The 22,422-nt window shown below is 45.1% G+C and overlaps 1 protein-coding gene across 1 annotated transcript in view; it reads right to left on the reverse strand.

Moving 5' to 3' along the window:
- The window catches only part of PRX (periaxin), a 64,719-nt gene that overhangs the window by 12,342 nt on the left and 29,955 nt on the right, over positions 1-22,422 (reverse strand). The window contains exons 2-4 of the mRNA XM_083159713.1: positions 17,014-17,069; positions 16,417-16,512; positions 1,813-1,920 (exon numbers count right to left, since the gene is read on the reverse strand). Of these exons, the coding sequence (XP_083015839.1) occupies positions 1,813-1,833 (21 nt within the window). The 5' untranslated portion in view covers positions 1,834-1,920; positions 16,417-16,512; positions 17,014-17,069. The remainder of the gene's footprint in view (positions 1-1,812; positions 1,921-16,416; positions 16,513-17,013; positions 17,070-22,422) is intronic.

The raw sequence follows: 22,422 nt of genomic DNA on the forward strand, positions 1-22,422 counted from the left end.
GCTGCCCGGACCAGTGACCTCCTCCTCCCTGCACTGTAAATCCTCTTCCGGGTGCAGGGAGGAGGAGGAGAGCCCCGTCCACAGCAGTAGCAGCACCCGGCCAGGTAAGGGAGGGAGCTGCTTGGGAGCTGCCGGGACCCTCTGCACATTACCGGCCAGATCGCAAAGGACAGCTCTTAATGCATGAGCTGTCCTTTGCCATGATTATCGCATATGTTAGGACATATGCGATAATTATCACTGCGGTAGCCGGCGATGTGCGACGAAGTGGGGGCGTGGATGTTAGTGCATCCCGCCCTTGATATGTAACTGGCTCTACTAGGTACATCTGTAACTGGCACTACTGGAGACATGATATGTAACTGGCACTACTGGGGACATGATATGTAACTGGCACTACTGGGGACATGATATGTAACTGGCACTACTGGGGACATGATATGTAACTGGCACTACTGGGGACATTTGTAACTGGCACTACTGGGGACACAATATGTAACTGGCACTACTGGGGACATTTGTAACTGGCACTACTGGAGACATGATATGTAACTGGCACTACTGGGGACATGATATGTAACTGGCACTACTGGGGACATGATATGTAACTGGCACTACTGGGGACATGATATGTAACTGGCACTACTGGGGACATCTGTAACTGGCACTACTGGAGACATGATATGTAACTGGCACTACTGGCGACATGATATGTAACTGGCACTACTGGGGACATGAGATGTAACTGGCACTACTGGAGACATGATATGTAACTGGCACTACTGGGGACATGATATGTAACTGGCACTACTGGGGACATGATATGTAACTGGCACTACTGGGGACATGATATGTAACTGGCACTACTGGGGACATGATATGTAACTGGCACTACTGGGGACATTTGTAACTGGCACTACTGGGGACATTTGTAACTGGCACTACTGGGGACATTTGTAACTGGCACTACTGGGGACATGATATTTAACTGGCACTACTGGTGACCTGATATGTAACTAACACTACTGGGGACATCTGTAACTGGTACTACTGGGGGCATCTGTAACTGGCACTACTGGGGACATGATATTTAACTGGCACTACTGGTGACCTGATATGTAACTGACACTACTAGGTACATCTGTAACTGGTACTACTGGGGACATCTGTAACTGGCACTACTGGGGACATGATATGTAACTGGCACTACTGGGGACATCTGTAACTGGCACTACTGGGGACATGATATGTAACTGGCACTACTGGCGACATGATATGTAACTGGCACTACTGGAGACATGATATGTAACTGTCACTACTGGCGACATGATATGTAACTGGCACTACTGGGGACATGAGATGTAACTGGCACTACTGGTGACATGATATGTAACTGGCACTACTGGTGACATGATATGTAACTGGCACTACTGGGGACATGATATGTAACTGGCACTAAATATGTGCAAGGACATGATTGCTTGGCATTTAAATACAGTGCCTGAGATAGTACACAAACTTTTTTTCATGTTTTGGAACCTTGTTTCATGCACAAATATAATATATTTTTGTGTATTTCATGTGTTTGATGTGTTTGTACAACATAACTGCAAGATACCTCAAGATACATAATTGAAATATAGAAATATTCCAAAATACAGAATAATCCGTTTCCCAAAATGCTTCTCGTTCTGAGCATTTTGGATAAGGGATACTCAACCTGTATTATCAATGTACTTCACAAAATGCACAGGTGTAAGTATAACCAAATGCTAGGAACAAATATCATATATTCCTGAATGCATGTTTTACCTCTGTGATGGTGGTCTCCATCTTGGGTTCCTCCTGCTCTGCCAAGTTTCTTTGTCCTTTCTGTAGTAAAACTTTCTTTAACTCTGCATGTAATTTTTCCTTCTGTGCCTGAAAGCAGAATACACCCATAAGAAACAATCAAGTGAACTCCTCACACCCCTCTTTTTGGTTGTGGTGGCCAGATACTATTTGGGGACATTTCCATATGTTTTTTTCATAGCTTTGAATATCATCTATAGTATGAGGCAGCACCATGAAGCTGCAATGGCCATATCATCTCTGAGGCCGCACAAACCACACCATGTCTGGTATTTAAAATAAGAAAAAATATTTGTTTACATGTACTATACCATATTTGATTCCATTTTTTTATATGTTCCATCACTTACTAATATGGAGTGCCTAAGTTAGGCGAAGATGCAAGCATAAGGGAAGTTTCCATTTTATTCACATAGATTGTGCATCACCGGGAGGGTGATCAGAGCACTTGTCACCTATCCCTCTGTTGCACCACCAATACCATATCCTTTATGAGGCTGCACCGGCCATACCACACCATCTATGAGGCTACATTGGCGATACCACACCATCTATGAGGCTGCATTGGCCATACCATATCATGTATGAGGCTGCACCGGCCATACCATATCATCTATGAGGCTATACCAACCATACCATATTATCTAAGAGGCTGCACCAGCCATACCATATTATCTATGAGGCTGCACCAACCATACCATATTATCTAAGAGGCTGCACCAGCCATACCATATTATCTATGAGGCTGCACCAACCATACCATATTATCTATGAGGCTGCACTGGCCATACCATATTATATATGAGGCTGCACTGGCCATACCATATTATATATGAGGCTGCACTGGCCATACCATATCATATATGAGGCTGCACTGGCCATACCATATTATATATGAGGCTGCACCGGCCATTCCATATCATCTATGAGGCTACACCGGCCATACCATATCATCTATGAGGCTACACCGGCCATACCATATCATCTATGAGGCTACACAAGCCATATCATCTTTTTTTTTTTTTTTTAAATATTTTTATTTTCCGTTTACGGTACAAAATTTTACAAATATACACAAAAATGACATACAGACATACAACAATACATTACATATCAACATCTTGGTATGTGCAATTGCAGTTCCTTCTCTCTAATATTTCTGCTATCTCTTCTATTCCATCCTATAGCATCAAAGGTGATAACTTTCCCATGCGTCAACAAAACATAATTCATAAAATACATAATAATACATATTTGTTCCAGTAGTAAGCAGCACTCCCCCATCTAGGTTCTAATTCAAAATCCGTCTCAGCAACCCAGTAATTTGTTTATAACACATGTCGCCCGTTTCCAATTACTGTAATAAGGCATCCTGTGAAATGAGCTAAATCTTATCAAGGAAAAAAAAAAAAAAAAAAAAAAAAAAAAAGGGGTGGGGGGAAACATTGCACCACTTAATTGTTTGATTGCTATTTTAACATACTATCATCCTTAGTCCTAATTTCAGAAGGCTGTGTATATCTATTTTATCCAACATTCAACAGTGATTATTTACAAACATTATTTCCACCATGTGTTGTATCTGTGGTAAATGATATTATCCCATCTAGGTATCTTATACACTCTTATCATTTATCGTGATTCTTTAGCTTTATACAAATATTATCAATCTTAGTTCCAATTCCAGGAAATTGAATATATCAATTTTTATCCACTGCAATCATAATAGTGTAACTTAAACATTATCTCCACCAATTATTATATCTATAATCTAGTGATCTATACTCCCTATAATTTCATACTTCCCCCCACCCCCTCCCCCCTCCCCCTCCCCTCTCCATCTATTTTTCCTTCTTTAATTTACTCCAAACCCGTATCATCCCCCTTAATCCTAATCTCCCCAAAAAAAAAAAAAAAAAAAAAAAAAAAAAAGGGACCATAGCTCAATTATTACTTGGGCGTTGTCTCAGCCAGCGATTCCATATTTTCCAAAATTTGTCCTGAGTATTCCGGACAATATGTATAAGTTTTTCATGCTCAACTGTATAATCCACCAATGCTAGCCATTCTATATATTCTGGACCTCTATCTGCCAGCCAAGATCTGGCAATCAATACCTTCGCCAGGGAACATGCATTATTGATGAAGATCTTTTCTTCCCTATCTATATCCCCAACCCCTATTACATTTAACAGACATCCCCTATTTGACAAACAATTTCTGTTAATTCCCACCTTCACCAGAAATTCTATAACTTTTTCCCAGAATTCTCTCACTCTGGGACAATCCCATAGCAGGTGAAAGAATGAGCCAACTGCAGTCTGACATTTAGGGCAGATATCCGTAGTTCTTGCCCCGAACTTCAATAACCTCGGCATAGATAAGTATGATCGATGAAGAAGGAATAACTGGATCTGCTGGGTCCTAACTGAGTTGGTGGCCTTAGAGACCGAGGAAATGGCTCTCACCCATTCGTCAGGCTGCATTGGCCCTAGGTTTTCCTCCCATTTCTCCCGCAGAACTGCCAGGTTATCCCCAGCTACTGCGGATAGATAGTTATAAAATCTCGATATCAATTTATTATTTTTATCAGATTTCAGTATTTTCTTAATTGGGGATTCTCCAAAGAGGGGGTTGCTATCCTTAAAAAAGGAATTTAAGGCATTACGAAGCTGGATATATCTAAAAGTATACTTCGCCGGAACATCATACTCATATTGTAACTGTGCAAACGATTTTAATCTATCTCTCTCATAAAACTGGCTTATAGAATTTATGCCAAAAGACTCCCAGAACCTGACGGATTGTGTGTATTTCATCCCTTTTAATATCTTTGGATCATTCAAAGGGTGTTCTTCATCTAGATTTTGGAAGCCGACCTTTTTATTCGATTTAACCCAGATTTTAACCGCCTGTTTTATTATATCAGGGTCTCCCCTGCTAGACTGGCCCCTCACCAGTTTCTGAAGAGGAGTAATACCATTTTCACGCTCCAAGATAGCATTTTGTATCCTCATGCACTCTACTGAAGGTCTCACCCAATCGGCTACAGAGGCCAGTTGGCTAGCTAGATAATATAGCTGCAGATTTGGCAATGCGAGGCCACCTTCTTCCCTCTTATTAAATAAGACTTGAAGTTGAATCTTAGCACGAGAATTATTCCAAATAAAGGAACCGACCATACTATTAAATTTCCTGAAGAATGATTCAGGTATATATTTAGGGGCGTGCTGGAGTTGGTATAAGAATTTAGGTAATACAATCATTTTTATAAGGTTTACTCTCCCAGAGACTGATAAGGGTAACCTCTTCCATATTTTGAATTTATCTGTCAGATAATCTAATAGGGGATCTAGATTTAGTTTTTTAAAGTCTGCGGAACTATGCGATATCCACACTCCCAGATACTTAAAGGTGTGGGCCCATTTTAGTGGTGTATCCACCAACCCAGACCCTGTATCCTGAGGCCTAATTGCAAATATAATTGACTTGCTCCAGTTCACCCTAAACCCGGAATAATCTCCGAATTTTGTGATCACCTCCATAGCCAGAGGGGCAGTTTTCTGTCCATCCGCTAAAAAAATCAGGAGATCATCCGCGTACAGGGTGACTACATCAGAAATGGAACCTCTGTTAAACCCCACTATCTCCGGATGTTGCCGCATTAAACAGGCCAGTGGCTCTATTGATATTGCAAAGAGAGTGGGAGACAGGGGACACCCCTGCCTCGTTCCTCTAAATAAAGGGAAGGATTGCGAAACATTCCCATTTATGGCCACCCTAGCCACAGGGTCTTTATACAACAATTTTATCCATTTAATGAATCCCGGCCCCATGCCCATTGCAGCCAACACCTCCCAGAGGTAATGCCACTCGACCGCGTCAAACGCCTTGACCGCGTCGAGGGACATCACCACCGGGAGGGGATAGGCCAGATGTGCAGCCTGTGTTTGCAGCAACATCTTGCGAATATTGGATGAGGTTGATTTGCCAGGCATAAAACCTGTTTGGTCCGGGTGGATTAATTTCCCAATATGTTTATTCAACCTATTTGAAAAAATTTTAGCAAGAATCTTAGCCTCTGTAGCTATAAGAGAAATAGGGCGGTAGGAGTCTAGCTGCACCGGATCTTTTTGTGCCTTAAGAAGAACTACTATTTTTGCTTCCATCATAGATAGAGGGAGTTTGTCCGCATCAAAGCTATTATTGAATATTTCCAGGAGTAGTGGAGCCATTAGTTCCGTATGTTTTTTAAAAATCTCAGCGGGGATGCCATCGATCCCGGGAGCCTTTCCATTAGGCAATGAGGCGATTGCTACTTTTATTTCCGTCAAGTTCAAGGGGGCCTCAAGCTCGAGCATATCCTCTACACCCAGTTTTGGTAACTTAATCTTTTTCAAAAAATCACAGATATCACTCTGATTATGCCTAGATCTGGACTCGTATAGTTCAGCGAAATATCCTCTAAATACCTCCAACATCTCTTTATTTTCGCTTACCTCAGCCCCACTCCTATCTGTTATCCTCGCTATTACATTAGGGGGGTTATCAGATTGGGCTATTTTAGCTAAGAGTTTCCCCGATCTGTCAGCCGTGGCATATCTAATCTGGGAACTGTGTAGGGACATCTTTGCATTTTCCTCTTTCACGCATGCCACCCAATTCTCTTGGGCCTCTAACCATTTTTTTTTTAAATCCTCACTGCCCTTATCAAGATAGCGTCTCTCAAGATTCTCACATTCCTGTTCCAACGCCACAACTTTCTCTTTACTAATTCTTCTTGCTTCAGATACTCCCCTCCTTAAACTGCCCCTTATATAGGCTTTGAAACAGTCCCATACCATCCCGGTTGGGGCCGTTCCTCTATTCATTTCCCAGTATTCCTGCCACTGACCTTCGAGAGTGGTGTCCAATTTTTCTAACCATCTTGTATCAAATTTCCAAAATGAATTACCTTCCCTTCTCTGGTCAGTCAATTCCAGGATCACTGGGGAATGATCGGAAATCCCTCTATTTTTATATGTTACATCTACAACATTAGGTAGGAGAGTATCCGAAATTAACACCAAATCAATTCTAGAAAAACTTTGAAAAGAGGCTGAGAAGCAAGAAAATTGTGTTTTAGTGGGATTTCTAACCCTCCATGGATCCACCCACCCCAAATTTTTAATGAATTCACCAAAGCCTTTATTATTTCGGCTACCACTTATAGCTGACCTACTCCATCTATCAGCTTGTACATCAATTATATTATTATAGTCGCCAATACAGATCACCGCAGTATCTGGAGAATCCGCAGAGAATTCAATTGCAGATTTCAAAATCTCATAAGAGAAGGGTGGAGGAATGTATATGGCCATTAACAACACATGATAGGAATGAATCTTACAGTCCAAAAAAATATACCGCCCCTGAGAATCAATCTTCTTTCGGTTGCACTCAAATGGGAGAGATCTCTTAATTAAAATTGACACCCCTCTAGAGCTATTTGTGAATGGGGCATGGTATACCCATCCAGTCCAGGGTTTTTTAAGACTTAACAAAGAGGAGCCTGCAAGGTGTGTTTCAACCAAGCAGGTAACATCCGCATTATACTGTTTTACTTGTCGCATTATTAGGGACCTTTTTATTTTATTATTCATCCCCCTTACATTCCATGACATAATTACAACCATGCTTAATTAATTAATTTATACCTTCTCTCCAACTCGAATGCAACTTCTAGAAAAGTGGGCCAACAAATACCAATATTCACAAAAAAAAAAAAAAAACAAGAAAAAAACATATTGCATAAACCAGTTTCATATTACTACAAATACCAACGCCTACTTCTCTTAATACCCCTATTGAGCTGGTTAGCATTGACTTATACTTGAAACATTGTGAGTATGTATTATCTCCACATAAGTAATTACCCCAAATCTGGGCTGGAATAGGAGGATAGACTGCTAAATAGCATACCAAGCAATTGACAAAAGAAACAAGACAACACATTACATAGAATACAACCCCCATCCCCCCCATCCCGCCTCCCTCCACCCTGTATACCTCTATACCCCTGGCATACTTCTGTCCCGATCCCCTATCTACTACTAACCCCTCGAGGCTTCTAATTTTAGCACACCATCAGGCGGTGAGCTCCCTGAACTACAATCATAATCTTAATATACCTAAACAATTTATTCAGCATTTTGACCCATTTGTTTAGAGCCTGGTGCCCGTTTATCAAGCCAGTCTCCGGCTTCATTGGCTGATTGGAAAAAGACCGTGCCAGTGTCTGTGACAATTCTTAGTTTTGCAGGGAACACCATGGAGTATTTAACTCCCTTTTCCCGGAGTCTCTTCTTAATTTCTAAGAATTTTGCTCGCTCTTTTTGTATTTCCAGAGCAAAATCCGGGAACAGCGAAATTCTATTCCCATTATGCTCCAATGGGCCCTTTGTTCTAGCTAGACGAAGCACCATGTCCCGATCCTGGAAATGTAAAAATTTCATAATCAACGTTCGCGGGGGGGCTCCGGGGGGGGGAGGCCTCATTGGAACTCTATGAGCTCTCTCGATAGTAAAGAATCTAGAAAATGAGTCCAGACCCAATTTGTCCTTTAACCATTTCTCCAAAAATAAAGCAACCTCAACCCCTTCTTCCCTTTCCGGTAATCCCACCAGCCGAACATTGTTCCTGCGCAGTCGCCCTTCCATGTCAGATATTTTATCTTTTAAGAGCTGCATTTGGGTTGACACTGCGTTGACCTTTTCCAGTAGTGACTTATTACAGTCCTCGATATTTGAGATGCGCTGCTCAGCCTCTTTCATCTGGGATTTAATTTCTTGTATATCGTTTTTGAGCCCGCCTATATCTTGCTGGATGCTGACAATCTTTTCTGACAGCCTTAGCTCACAGCCGTGGATAGCATCCAAAAGTTGTTGACGTGTAATTTCAGGGGATTGCTGGGTAGAGCTCTTTGCGGGGGAGCTTTGGGGAGTTGACTGGGGTGTTGATTGTGGCGTTTGCCCACCATTATTAGTCTGGGAGCGTGCAAATCTTTCCAGGCGCGCCGCAGCTGCAGTGTTACCACTTTTGCCCATGTCGACTGATACCACTGTCTCTGACTAATAATCACAAAAGATGTTCAGTCCGAGCTTCTTAATAAATATATCCTTCTTATAATCAGAGCACACTGTACTGTATATTTTTGCGGCTTTTTCTGCCAATAGGGTACGGGGGAGAGAGAGAAAAGAAAGGAGAGAGGGTCTTAGTTCGTCGGAATTTACCCAACAGGTATAATTCATAGGGCATACAGGAAAAATACAGTTCCACCCCAGCCGTATCACTGCCTGAATGATCCAGCATTTGGCATCACTGCTGCCGGTATAACCACGCGGGGCCCCTGCCCAGACCGTACCGAGTTGATTAAAGCACTTAGTGCACTCAGCCAGAGTTTTTTAGTTATGTATCTCACCACTCCGTTGCGGTCCTTCTAAGTGTTTTCCTTACTTCAGTTTCGCGGAGTCAGCGATCGAAATCCCTTCTCTCCCACTCACTTTACTCTCACCCGTCCGGGCAACCTGCACGTGCACCGCCGCAGCCGCCTGGATACCGCTGAGTACTTCAGCGTCTCTTCGCGCCTCCTGATGACGTGTGCAATCCACGCGAGATCTCGCTCCCAGCTCCAAGCTTCCCCGTACAGCCCAAAGTCCCGGGCCACCCGCTAGACTGTCCAATAAACAGGAGGGCACAGACGCTACACAGGTACGCAGGTACTCACTCCTGGAGCCCAATTGCGGGGCTCAGGTCACTCTTTCGGCCGGTCTCCAGTATTGTACGGATGTTACATTCAGGGAGCTCTCCCCACACACTCACTCACTCCCGCCTTGCCGTGGCCACGCCTCTTCCAACCTGGGCCCTGTTTACAGTCAAGCCATATCATCTTTATATAGATGATATGGTATGGCCGGTGCAGCCTTAAAGCCATATCATCTTTAAGGCTGCACCGGCCATACCATATCATCTATGAGGCTACAGCAGCCATATCATCTTTGAGGCTGCACCAGCCATACCATATCATTTCTGAAGCTGCACCAACCATATCATATCATCTTTGAAGCTGCACCGGCCATACCATATCATCTATGAGGCTACACCATCCATATCATCTATGAGGCTGCACCAGCCATACCATATCATCTATGAGGCTGCACCAGCCATACCATATCATCTATGAGGCTGCACCAGCGATACCATATAATCTATGAGGCTGCACCGGCCATACCATATCATCTATGAGGCTGCACCGGCCACACCATATCATCTATGAGACTGCACCAGCCATACCATATCATCTATGAGGCTGCACCGGCCATACCATATCATCTATGAGGCTGCACCGGCCACACCATATCATCTATGAGGCTGCACCGGCAATACCATATCATCTATGAGGCTGCACCGGCCACACCATATCATCTATGAGGCTGCACCAGCCATACCATACCATCTATGAGGCTGCACCGGTCATACCATATCATCTATGAGGCTGCACCAGCGATACCATATAATCTATGAGGCTGCACCGGCCATACCATATCATCTATGAGGCTGCACCGGCCACACCATATCATCTATGAGACTGCACCAGCCATACCATATCATCTATGAGGCTGCACCGGCCATACCATATCATCTATGAGGCTGCACCGGCCACACCATATCATCTATGAGGCTGCACCGGCAATACCATATCATCTATGAGGCTGCACCGGCCACACCATATCATCTATGAGGCTGCACCGGCCACACCATATCATCTATGAGGCTGCACCGGCCACACCATATCATCTATGAGGCTGCACCGGCCATACCATACTGTATCATCTATGAGGCTGCACCAGCCATACCATATCATCTATGAGGCTGCAACGGCGATACCATATAATCTATGAGGCTGCATTGGCCATACCATATCATCTATGAGGCTGCACCGGCCACACCATATCATCTATGAGGCTGCATTGGCCACACCATATCATCTATGAGGCTGCATTGGCCATACCATATCATCTATGAGGCTGCACCGGCCATACCATATCATCTATGAGGCTGCACCGGCCATACCATATCATCTATGAGGCTGCACCGGCCATACCATATCATCTATGAGGCTGCACCGGCCATACCATATCATCTATGAGGCTGCATTGGCCATACTATATCATCTATGAGGCTGCACCGGCCATACCATATCATCTATGAGGCTGCACCGGCCATACCATATCATCTATGAGGCTGCACCGGCCATACCATATCATCTATAAGGCTGCATTGGCCATACCATATCATCTATGAGGCTTTTTGCACTTGAGAAACTGGTAGAAATCGCAGCCGTAAATGATTTGTGTCTACCTCTAAATACAGCCCTATAAGTCCCCATACATTAGAGTCAGCTGACCTGTTTCCCTTTAAATAAATTATTTTAAACCAGACCATGGAACCGGACGATGGGTACATTGAAGCTGGCTGCTATTTTGGATTTGCAGGAAATGAGTAGGGGTCACTCTAGCGAGCCTCATAAGTGAGTTGGACAGAAAGTTTCCAGAATTCTATCCACAGGAAAGTAAACTTATGTTGATATAATGCCTGCAGCTAGAGCTGACAGTTCTGAGTAACAGGAATTGGGCATGACGATTAGGGACGTCTATTAATGAGTGTGTATGACAAGTTACAGTGGTTTTCAAACTTTACTATACCCCAGAACGCCGCTTCCATCAGCCCAAAGGAACAGAGATTAGAGATGGTTTTGATTAAACCAATTATCTGTTCAACCTGATAAGGTTCTCTCTTCAATTACACTGTATTTGCCTAAATACAGTATGCAACAACTACTGCACATCCTCCAACAAAATGGCTCCTCTAGGGAAACTTCATTGCCTAACCGAGATGGCAGATTCTACCATATATCCCCAATACATACACACAGGGCCGGCAACAGGGGGGGTCAAGGGGGACAAGTGTGACGGGCCCCAGCAATCTGGAGGGCCCCAGAGCTTCCATGCCCCGGCATGACCAGCGCCTGCACCACCTGGCCTGTCAGTGACCCTCGCGTCCCAGCCATCTACTGTGTACCATCTGTGTGCGGCTGAGTGTGACTCACTGTGTGCCACTGCCATCTCCTGTTTGTGCCCTGCCACTTGGCACTCAGAGCCATCTACTCTGTGTGTGCACACGGCCTGGGGCCGCAGACGCACGGCCATGAAGTCCGCACCTGAAAGCAGGATCTGGAGCAGTGAACGGTTCAATGAGGCTCATGCAGAAGAGGGTTGTATTGATTTGAAATTAGGTGGGGGGCCCCAGAAATATTATTGTATAGGGCCCCAAGATTTCTGTTGCCGGCCCTGCATGCACACAGTGGTCGAAGTGAACATTTTGAGGTAGGGGTATGGAAATATCAGAGGGGCTTTATTTTGGTAGGCATGAGGCCATCCCCCACTGTGTAATAATAATTAAAACAATGACCTGGGCCTGATATTAGGGTATAGGCCAAGTGCTCGCTTATCATGCACCATATTCCTGAGGCCTGATATTAGGGTATAGGCCAACTGCTCGCTTAACATGCACCATATTCCTGAGGCCTGATATTAGGGTATAGGCCAACTGCTCGCTTAACATGCACCATATTCCTGAGGCCTGATATTAGGGTATAGGCTAAGTGCTCGCTTAACATGCACCATATTCCTGAGGCCTGGATTCAAGGAGTAATTTTAAACAATGTGAAAGTGTCTCCCAGACATGTCTGTCCTCCAGGTGCGGTGAAACTGCAATTCAGTCCATTTATGGAACCTACTAATCCACAATATGTGAAGTCACATTTTCTGTGCAATTACGCAGCCAATTTTCCTATTGGACTGTATTGCTATGAATGGTTCAAGCAAAAAGGAGAAAGGTGTATTGCTATGAATGACCTATGAACATTTTCCATCATATAAATGATGGCATTATAATTGCATTATCAAAAATATTATTCTCATAAAAGCAAACCTGAGAGCTGACGTATTTCCCAGAGGGCCTAGCATTTGTGAGACCGTCCCCTGACATAATACCTATACACCTCCAACTCATGCCACTAGTAGGTTTGCTATGTGTGGACGATCCAACATAAAGGTAACAAAAATGTTGCTGCTAGGCTGATCTTCCTTGCAAGACGCTCATCGTCTGCTGATTCGCTCTGCCAGTCCCTCCATTGGTTGCCTGTATATTACCGTATCCAATATAAAACACTTCTAGCATATAAAGCTATTACCCATACTGCACCAGCTTATATCTCTGCACTTATCACAATATATCTCCCATCTCGACCACTCCGCTCTGCACAAGATCTGCGTCTCTCTTCTGCACAGATCACTAGCTCCCATTCACTATTACAGGACTTTCATCAGGCTGCACCCATCCTATGGAATGCCCTTCCAGGCACAATAAGACTCTCCACTAGCCTCCAAACTTTCAAGCGTTCCCTGAAAACTCACCTCTTCAGGCAAGCCTATCATGTTTAGGTACCACACACATAACCCTCAGAGGCACTTATGTATTATATAGCTTCCCTTCCCAACCTGTAACTTGGTGGGACTGCTATGCTATTACTGATGCCTGTCCTTGTGTTCCCCTCATATGTCCCTATAGATTGTAAGCTTGCAGCAGGGCCCTTCTACCCCCAAGTCTGTCTGTTGTTACCCAGTTTGTTTTATCTTTGTTTACAATTGTAAAGCGCAACGGAATCTGCTGCGCTATATAAGACGCTGTAACGGAATCTGCTGCGCTATATAAGACACTGTAACGGAATCTGCTGCGCTATATAAGGCACTGTAATGGAATCTGCTGCGCTATATAAGAAACTGTAACGGAGTCTGCTGCGCTATATAAGACACTGTAACGGAATCTGCTGCGCTGTATAAGAAACTGTAACGGAGTCTGCTGCGCTATATAAGAAACTGTAACGGAATCTGCTGCGCTATATAAGACGCTGTAACGGAATCTGCTGCGCTATATAAGACACTGTAACGGAATCTGCTGCACTATATAAGACACTGTAACGGAATCTGCTGCGCTATATAAGACACTGTAACGGAATCTGCTGCGCTATATAAGACACTGTAACGGAATCTGCTGCGCTATATAAGACACTGTAACGGAATCTGCTGCGCTATATAAGACGCTGTAACGGAATCTGCTGCACTATATAAGAAACTGTAACGGAATCTGCTGCGCTATATAAGACGCTGTAACGGAATCTGCTGCGCTATATAAGACACTGTAACGGAATCTGCTGCGCTATATAAGACACTGTAACGGAATCTGCTGCGCTGTAAAAGAAACTGTAACGGAGTCTGCTGCGCTATATAAGAAACTGTAACGGAATCTGATGCGCTATATAAGACGCTGTAACGGAATCTGCTGCGCTATATAAGACACTGTAACGGAATCTGCTGCACTATATAAGACACTGTAACGGAATCTGCTGCGCTATATAAGACACTGTAACGGAATCTGCTGCGCTATATAAGACACTGTAACGGAATCTGCTGCGCTATATAAGACACTGTAACGGAATCTGCTGCGCTATATAAGACGCTGTAACGGAATCTGCTGCACTATATAAGAAACTGTAACGGAATCTGCTGCGCTATATAAGACGCTGTAACGGAATCTGCTGCGCTATATAAGACACTGTAACGGAATCTGCTGCGCTATATAAGACACTGTAACGGAATCTGCTGCGCTGTAAAAGAAACTGTAACGGAGTCTGCTGCGCTATATAAGAAACTGTAACGGAATCTGATGCGCTATATAAGACGCTGTAACGGAATCTGCTGCGCTATATAAGACGCTGTAACGGAATCTGCTGCGCTATATAAGACACTGTAACGGAATCTGCTGCACTATATAAGACACTGTAACGGAATCTGCTGCGCTATATAAGACACTGTAACGGAATCTGCTGCGCTATATAAGACACTGTAACGGAATCTGCTGCGCTATATAAGACACTGTAACGGAATCTGCTGCACTATATAAGACGCTGTAACGGAATCTGCTGCCCTATATAAGAGACTGTTACGGAATCTGCTGCGCTATATAAGGCACTGTAACGGAATCTGCTGCGCTATATAAGACACTGTAACGGAATCTGCTGCGCTATATAAGACACTGTAACGGAATCTGCTGCACTATATAAGACGCTGTAACGGAATCTGCTGCACTATATAAGACACTGTAACGGAATCTGCTGCGCTATATAAGGCACTGTAACGGAATCTGCTGCACTGTATAAGAAACTGTAACGGAGTCTGCTGCGCTATATAAGACACTGTAACGGAATCTGCTGCGCTATATAAGACACTGTAACGGAATCTGCTGCACTATCTAAGACGCTGTAACGGAATCTGCTGCCCTATATAAGAGACTGTAACGGAATCTGCTGCGCTATATAAGGCACTGGGGCAGATGTATCATTAAGCTTGTTACGTTTGCGAAATAACGAGTCCCGCTTCTCCTGCATAATGAGGAGAAGCGGGCACTTGTTATGGGGAGATGTATTAACATCCCCCAAGCCGATAAGGAGAGCCGTTATGCCCAGCGTTAACGGCTTTCCTTATCGGCTCCCTCGCCGCCCCGCACATGCGCACTCCCCGTCGCCCCCCCTGCCCGGCTTACTGGGCATGCGCGAGATCTCGCAAAAACCGCGAGATCTCCAGCGCAGCCCAAGCCAGACGCAGGGCTAGCGTTGTCCCCATAGTGGGGGATAGGACAACGCTAGCCCTGAGCTGGCGAAGCGGCCGGGGCGAATTAACGCCTTGAAGGCTGTTAATACATCGCCCCGGCCGTTAATCCCTGGGGGGGATTGCAGGGACAGCCCCGCCGAGCGTAACTCGGCGGGCTGTCACTAGCGCACGTTAGGTGCGCTAGTAATACATTAGGGACAGACGTAATCCCCCCCAGTTAACCAGCGTTAAGTGCATTTTTGCACTTAACGCTAGTTAATACATCTGCCCCATTGTAACGGAATCTGCTGCGCTATATAAGACACTGTAACGGAATCTGCTGCGCTATATAAGAAACTGTAATGGAATCTGCTGCGCTATATAAGAAACTGTTAATAAAATAAAAGGGAGAAACATAAAGGAAAGAGGAAGGAAAAGAGAAGAAAGTAAAGACAGAGGGAGAAAGGAGAAGATAACAAAAGGAAAATAGCAGAAGAAGAGACAGGAAATTAAGCAGAAATTAACAGCAACCACTGCAAACAAAAATAAATTAGAAACAGCCACAATACAGTGAATATACAGGGAAAACAGAATTCAAAAAGGCAAAAGACCTCCCAACTAGAGACAGGTTACATTTTTTAATCCATGCTTGTCTCACATAGATGCACATTATGTACTATTAGGTAGCAGCCCTCAGCTGCTCATCCTCTAATAACAGAGCACAGGAAGCGGGGTGGAGGAGATGACCCTGCTCGCTGGAACTTCTGAGACCAACATCCTTTTCCCTTTCTTCTAGTGAATGAAAGGAAATTCTCACCGCTCGATCTGCGTCTTTGATTTCCTCCGGGGACAGGTGGGGGCGGCCGGCGGGAGGAGACCTCTGCTTCAGGGGGCTGAACTTCTCTTTTACTGGCTGAAGAACAAAATGACACAATATTTGTGGGTGAAAGGAAAATAGTTAAATGATGAGTTTCCAAGTGGAACACCACAGCAATGGCTCATTGATATCAAACTGAGAACTTGCTGTATTGTATATGTAATAACCACTTGTATAGTATACAGCACTGAGAGTTACCATAATGTGGACTGTTTCTTCTCATCATGCTGAGTGCAAGGAATGTAGGACACTTCTTCCACCACGTGGCAACACAATGTCTTCCCGCATGGAGTAATGTTATTCAATATTATATTAATAATCCCGCCCCCCCATGTATATATATCCCCCCACAAAGTTCTAATGGAAAATAGCCTGAGTGTATATTTTGGGTAATACTGATCAGCCCTGAGACCTGTTGCCAGTATACCAGTATACTGTACTTATGTTTTATACAGGTGTCACTGCCTCATCCAGCTAAAGTACAACATTATGGAGCTGCCTCCCAGCAGAGGTGGCCCAGGGAGTAGGAATACTTACAGGGGCGTCAGACGCTTTTCGGGACACATGGCATGCCGATCTCTCTTCCCCTGCACCTGCGGGAATAACAAGGACTTAATCAGTGGATGCTCCATTATAAGGCAAAGTTTCTGCTTATGCATTATGCAATTCTTGTTCCACCTTCCCTTCCCTTCCCAATCACAGCAGGGCAAAAGCTTCTGCAGCAGCCAGAGCATGTCTCCTACTATCCACCTTCCCTTCCTAACCACAGCAGGGCAGGAGCTGCTGCAGCAGCCAGAGCAGGTCTCCAACTATCCACCTTCCCTTCCCAACCACAGCAGGGCAGGAGCTGCTGCAGCAGCCAGAGCAGGTCTCCAACTACTGTATCCACCTTCCCTTCCCAACCACAGCAGGGCAGGAGCTGCTGCAACAGGCACAGCAAGTGTCCAACTATTCACCTACCAGGGCAGAAGCTGCTGCAGCAGCCAGGGGTGTCTCCAACTATCCACCTTCCCTTCATAACAGGGCCGGACTGGGATCAGAAATCGGCCCTGGCATTTTTCAGCAACAAGGCCCACCTGAAGCAGACATGACCCTTGCGCGGCGAAGCCGCGCGGCGAAAAGGGGGCGTGACCTCATGGAGAGGAGGCGTGGCATCACAAAAAGGAGGCATTACACATTATGGAACACACCATAATGCCCATTACACATTATGGAACACACCATAATGCCCATTACATACTATACAGCACACCATAATGCCCATTACATACTATACATCACACCGTAATGCCCATTACATACTATATAACACACCGTAATGCCCATTACACATGGTGGCACACACAGTTATTCCCATTACACATGGTGGAACACACTGTAATGCCCATTACAAACTATAACACAATACATTATGCCCATTACACATTTCGACATTGGCACACATCATAATGCCCACTACACATCATGGCACCCACCATAATGCCCGTTACACACTGTGGCACAAACTGTAATGCCCACTACAAAATATGACACAATACATTATTCCCATTACCCCCCCCACACCCCCCCCCCCCCCACACACACACACACACACACACATATACATACAAAAATTAAACACACTTTTGAAGCTTACTGTAAAAACCAGGATGGCAGAGGGTTAAATCTTTCTAAGCAGCAGCATCTTGTAGAGGGGGAGGGCCGGGCTTGTAATCGGAGTGCAGTGTGAAAACTTCCGTGCAGCAGAGAAATCCATCAAGCAGCAGGCAGACGCAGCTATTACAGCCAGCCTGTGCGGACACTTGGGAGGTAAGGCTTCTGGTGCTGCTGCAGGTCATACACACACTGTGACAGGCAGCACAGAATGGCAGGACAGCAGAAATGAGAGAGAGGATGCAGAGCGGGGAGCACGGCTCTCTCTGCCTCCTCCATGGGACCTTTCATTTTCTGACACCCGCGGCCGGCACCTCAGGCTCAGCTACCCCCGCTGGCGCGGCTCTCTGACACTGGCGCATCATGACGCTGCGGCGTCATGACGTCAATCTGTAATCTGTAGTCTGTAATGACCGCGCTGCCCTTAGTAATATGCACAAAACCGGCCCACAAGGCCATCGGCCCTTCTGGCATTTGCCAGAAGTGCCAGATGGCCAGTCCGGCCCTGCTTCATAAGCACAGCAGGGCAGGAGCTGCTGCAGCAGCCAGAGCATGTATCCAACTATCCACCTTCCCTTCCCAACCACAGCAGGGCAGAAGCTGCTGCAGCAGCCAGAGAAAGTGTCCAACTATCCACCTTCCCTTCCCAACCACAGCAGGGCAGAATCTGCTGCAGCAGCCACAGCAAGTCTCTAACTATCCCCCTACCCTACCCAAGTACAGCAGGGCAGAAGCTGCTGCAGCAGCCAGAGCAAGTCTCCAACCATTCACCTACCATACCCAACCTTAAGGGCTCGTCCGATTAAACCATCTTCAAACTTAGATTGTCCCTTAAGATGAGAAGGTAGTGTGCAAAGTTTGAATACGATTAGTTAAAGCGTTCTAGAGTTATCGTGCAACATCCACACACACACACACACACACACAAACACAAACATCACTCAATTACAGTATACTTATGTAGATAACCCATTGTGTATTCTAAAGCATAGACAACAGTGGTATCTGGTTATTTTCCTTATGCAAAAAAATAATGTTTCTATGTCACTAGGATCCCATTTTCCATGATGTTTGGAGCAGATTTAGAAAAACTACTTCAAAGGACAAATGTGCCATAACCAGCAGCAGCCAATAAGGTAAGAAAAGGTGCAGACTAGATGGGCCAAGTCAGGGGTTCCCAAACTTTTTTGACTCACAGCACCCTGAAGCATCAGAAATTTTTTAGCGGCACCCCCAGGCTAAAGGTTTCTCATTGAGAAAGTCAGAAACAAATATTAAATTAAATAAATTGTGTTTATATCTCATCCTTAGGATCAGTTATGTTGTAATGGACAAAAAGTACTTCGCTTTGTCCATAATTTTACTATTATATTGGATATAAAGAACTTGAATTGGTCCTGGACCATCAACCCAGGGCACCCCTGCAAGTCCCCCAAGGCACCCCAGGGTGCCACGGCACACAGTTTGGAAACCACTGGGCTAAGTGGTTCTTATCTGCCCTCAAACTCTACATTGGCTAGTGCTTTGTACATCTCAGACAATGCTTCCCTTGCACTTGCCCACAACTAGCAGGGATGCGGTTGGCAGGTCAACAATAAATAGGTAGACAACTATTGGTTAACAAGCCATATGTCGACACATGAAAAAGGTTGATATCTTAGGTCAACATGGTCAAAAGATCGATACATACAATAGGTTAACATGGGAAAGGTCGACATGAGATTTTCCTCTTTTTTTTCAAAAACAGGTGTTTTTTCATACCTTTCTATGCAAGTGGATATAGAAGAAGTGCGCCAAGCATAGCGAGCAATACACAGGATTGTATTCCACTGCGCATTCACAGATTGACGAAAAATGTGTGCCACGCCATTTTTCCGGTGATTCCAGCAATGCTCCTGCCGCTGCTGCATGCCGGAGGGTAAGTATTAGAAAAATGGATGCAGCGCCCATTATATATACACCCCTGGCAAGAAGTATAATGCAATAGAAAGGGGAGCGAGGTACAAGTAGTATAAAGCAATAGTATAGTATACTGTAGTATAAAGCAGCCATGTCCAACCTGTGACCCTCCAGCTGTTGTAAAACTACAAGTCCCATCATGCCTTGCTAGAGTTTTGCTATTAGGTAATGCATTAAATTATGACAAGGCATGCTGGGATGTACTTTCACAACAGCGAGGAGCAGGGCCGGTGCTAGGGTGTCCGGCGCCCTCCTGCAAACCATACATTTTGCGCCATTTCACATTGCCATTGCAACAAGCTGCAGCCCGATTGTGGGAGTGTATGTAACATGCGATCCTATGGAGGATCTCGGGTGCATGTACATGCATGCATACGCCCTCTCAATGCTGTGACCGCAAAATGTTGCAGGCACTAAAGGTACCCATATACACTGCGAGAATCGCATACGTTATGGGCTAGATCGCATCGCGCGGCATGCATGCAATGTGTGTGCGATGCGACCCGAAAGCAGTACAAAAAGTATGTGCAGCACTCGGGACTGAGGGGGAAAGGAGGGGAGAGAAGGAGGAGATGGAAGAAGAGGGGAGGAAATAGAGGTGGCGGAGTGTTGAGGACTGGCAGTGGCACTGGCACAGCACACTGAGAAAAAAGAAGGAAGGGGAGGCGGTGCTGCTGCCTGTTCGTCATTTGATTGACAGCTGACAGGCGCAGGGAGCAATGGGTAGGGGCGGATCCGGACATGACATGTCATCCAGGCATTCACAGACAGCGCTACATGCCTCAGCGCAAGTGTCCATGAGGAAGAGGGGGCAGGTCGCAGGAGGAGGACAGTGTGTGCGCGGTGCAGGGAGCTGCTCAGCCTCTCCATACTGCCGCCCGCTGTCAGACAGGCAATGCGGGCGGCATGCAGGAGGCAGTGACAGTGAGGGCTGAGGTAGCTTTAGCAGAGCAGGGAGGGAGACAGCGCTTTTTAAGCATGGCGCCTCCCTGCTTTGCAGCAGCTGCTGAGTGGGTAGCGCCGGCCCTGGCAAGGAGAGCGAGGTGCGAGTAGTATACAGCAAGAAAAAGGAGAGCGAGGTGCAAGTAGTATAATGCAATAGAAAGGAGAGGGAGATGCAAGTAGTAAAATGCAATAGATAGGAGAGCGAGGTGCAAGTAGTGTAATGCAATAGAAAGGAGAGCGAGGTGCAAGTAGTGTAATGCAATAGAAAGGAGAGCGAGATGCAAGTAGTAAAATGCAATAGAAAGGAGAGCGAGGTGCAAGTAGTATAATGCAATAGAAAGGAGAGCGAGGTGCAAGTAGTGTAATGCAATAGAAAGGAGAGCGAGATGCAAGTAGTATAATGCAATAGAAAGGAGAGCGAGATGCAAGTAGTAAAATGCAATAGAAAGGAGAGCGAGGTGCAAGTAGTATAATGCAATAGAAAGGAGAGTGAGGTGCAAGTAGTATAATGCAATAGAAAGGAGAGCGAGGTGCAAGTAGTATAATGCAATAGAAAGGAGAGTGAGGTGCAAGTAGTGTAATGCAATAGAAAGGAGAGTGAGATGCAAGTAGTAAAATGCAATAGAAAGGAGAGCGAGATGCAAGTAGTAAAATGCAATAGAAAGGAGAGCGAGGTGCAAGTAGTATAATGCAATAGAAAGGAGAGCGAGGTGCAAGTAGTATAATGCAATAGAAAGGAGAGTGAGGTGCAAGTAGTGTAATGCAATAGAAAGGAGAGTGAGATGCAAGTAGTAAAATGCAATAGAAAGGAGAGCGAGATGCAAGTAGTAAAATGCAATAGAAAGGAGAGCGAGGTGCAAGTAGTATAATGCAATAGAAAAAAGAGAGTGAGCTGCAAGTAGTAAAATACAATAGAAAGGAGAGCGAGGTGCAAGTAGTATAATGCAATAGAAAAGAGAGCAAGATGCAAGTATTAAAATGCAATAGAAAGGAGAGCGAGGTGCAAGTAGTGTAATCCAATAGAAAGGAGAGTGAGGTGCAAGTAGTACATACCTCCAATCTTTAAGGAGGCAGGAGGAGGGACGCTCATGCACGATGAAGATGTGCCGGAAATTTTTTGGGGTGACCTAGCATAAAGGGGGCGTGGCCTATAGTCGCGCTGCTCCTGCTAGGTCACGCCCCATTCTTTTTCTGCTGTGGGGCATGAAAAGATGCTGTGCGTATTCACGGGTAACAAGGGGTCCCCCAACTGCCCCCCCCTCTGCGGGACACTGCTGGCCCCAAAGCGAGGTACAAGTAGTATAATGCAATAGAAAGGAGAGCAAGATGCAAGTAGTATAATGCAATAGAAAGGAGAGCCTGGTGCAATCAGTATAAAGCAATAGAAAG

Source organism: Crinia signifera, chromosome 9 (assembly GCF_055691185.1).
Source record: "Crinia signifera chromosome 9, ASM5569118v1, whole genome shotgun sequence".
NCBI lineage: Eukaryota > Metazoa > Chordata > Amphibia > Anura > Myobatrachidae > Crinia > Crinia signifera.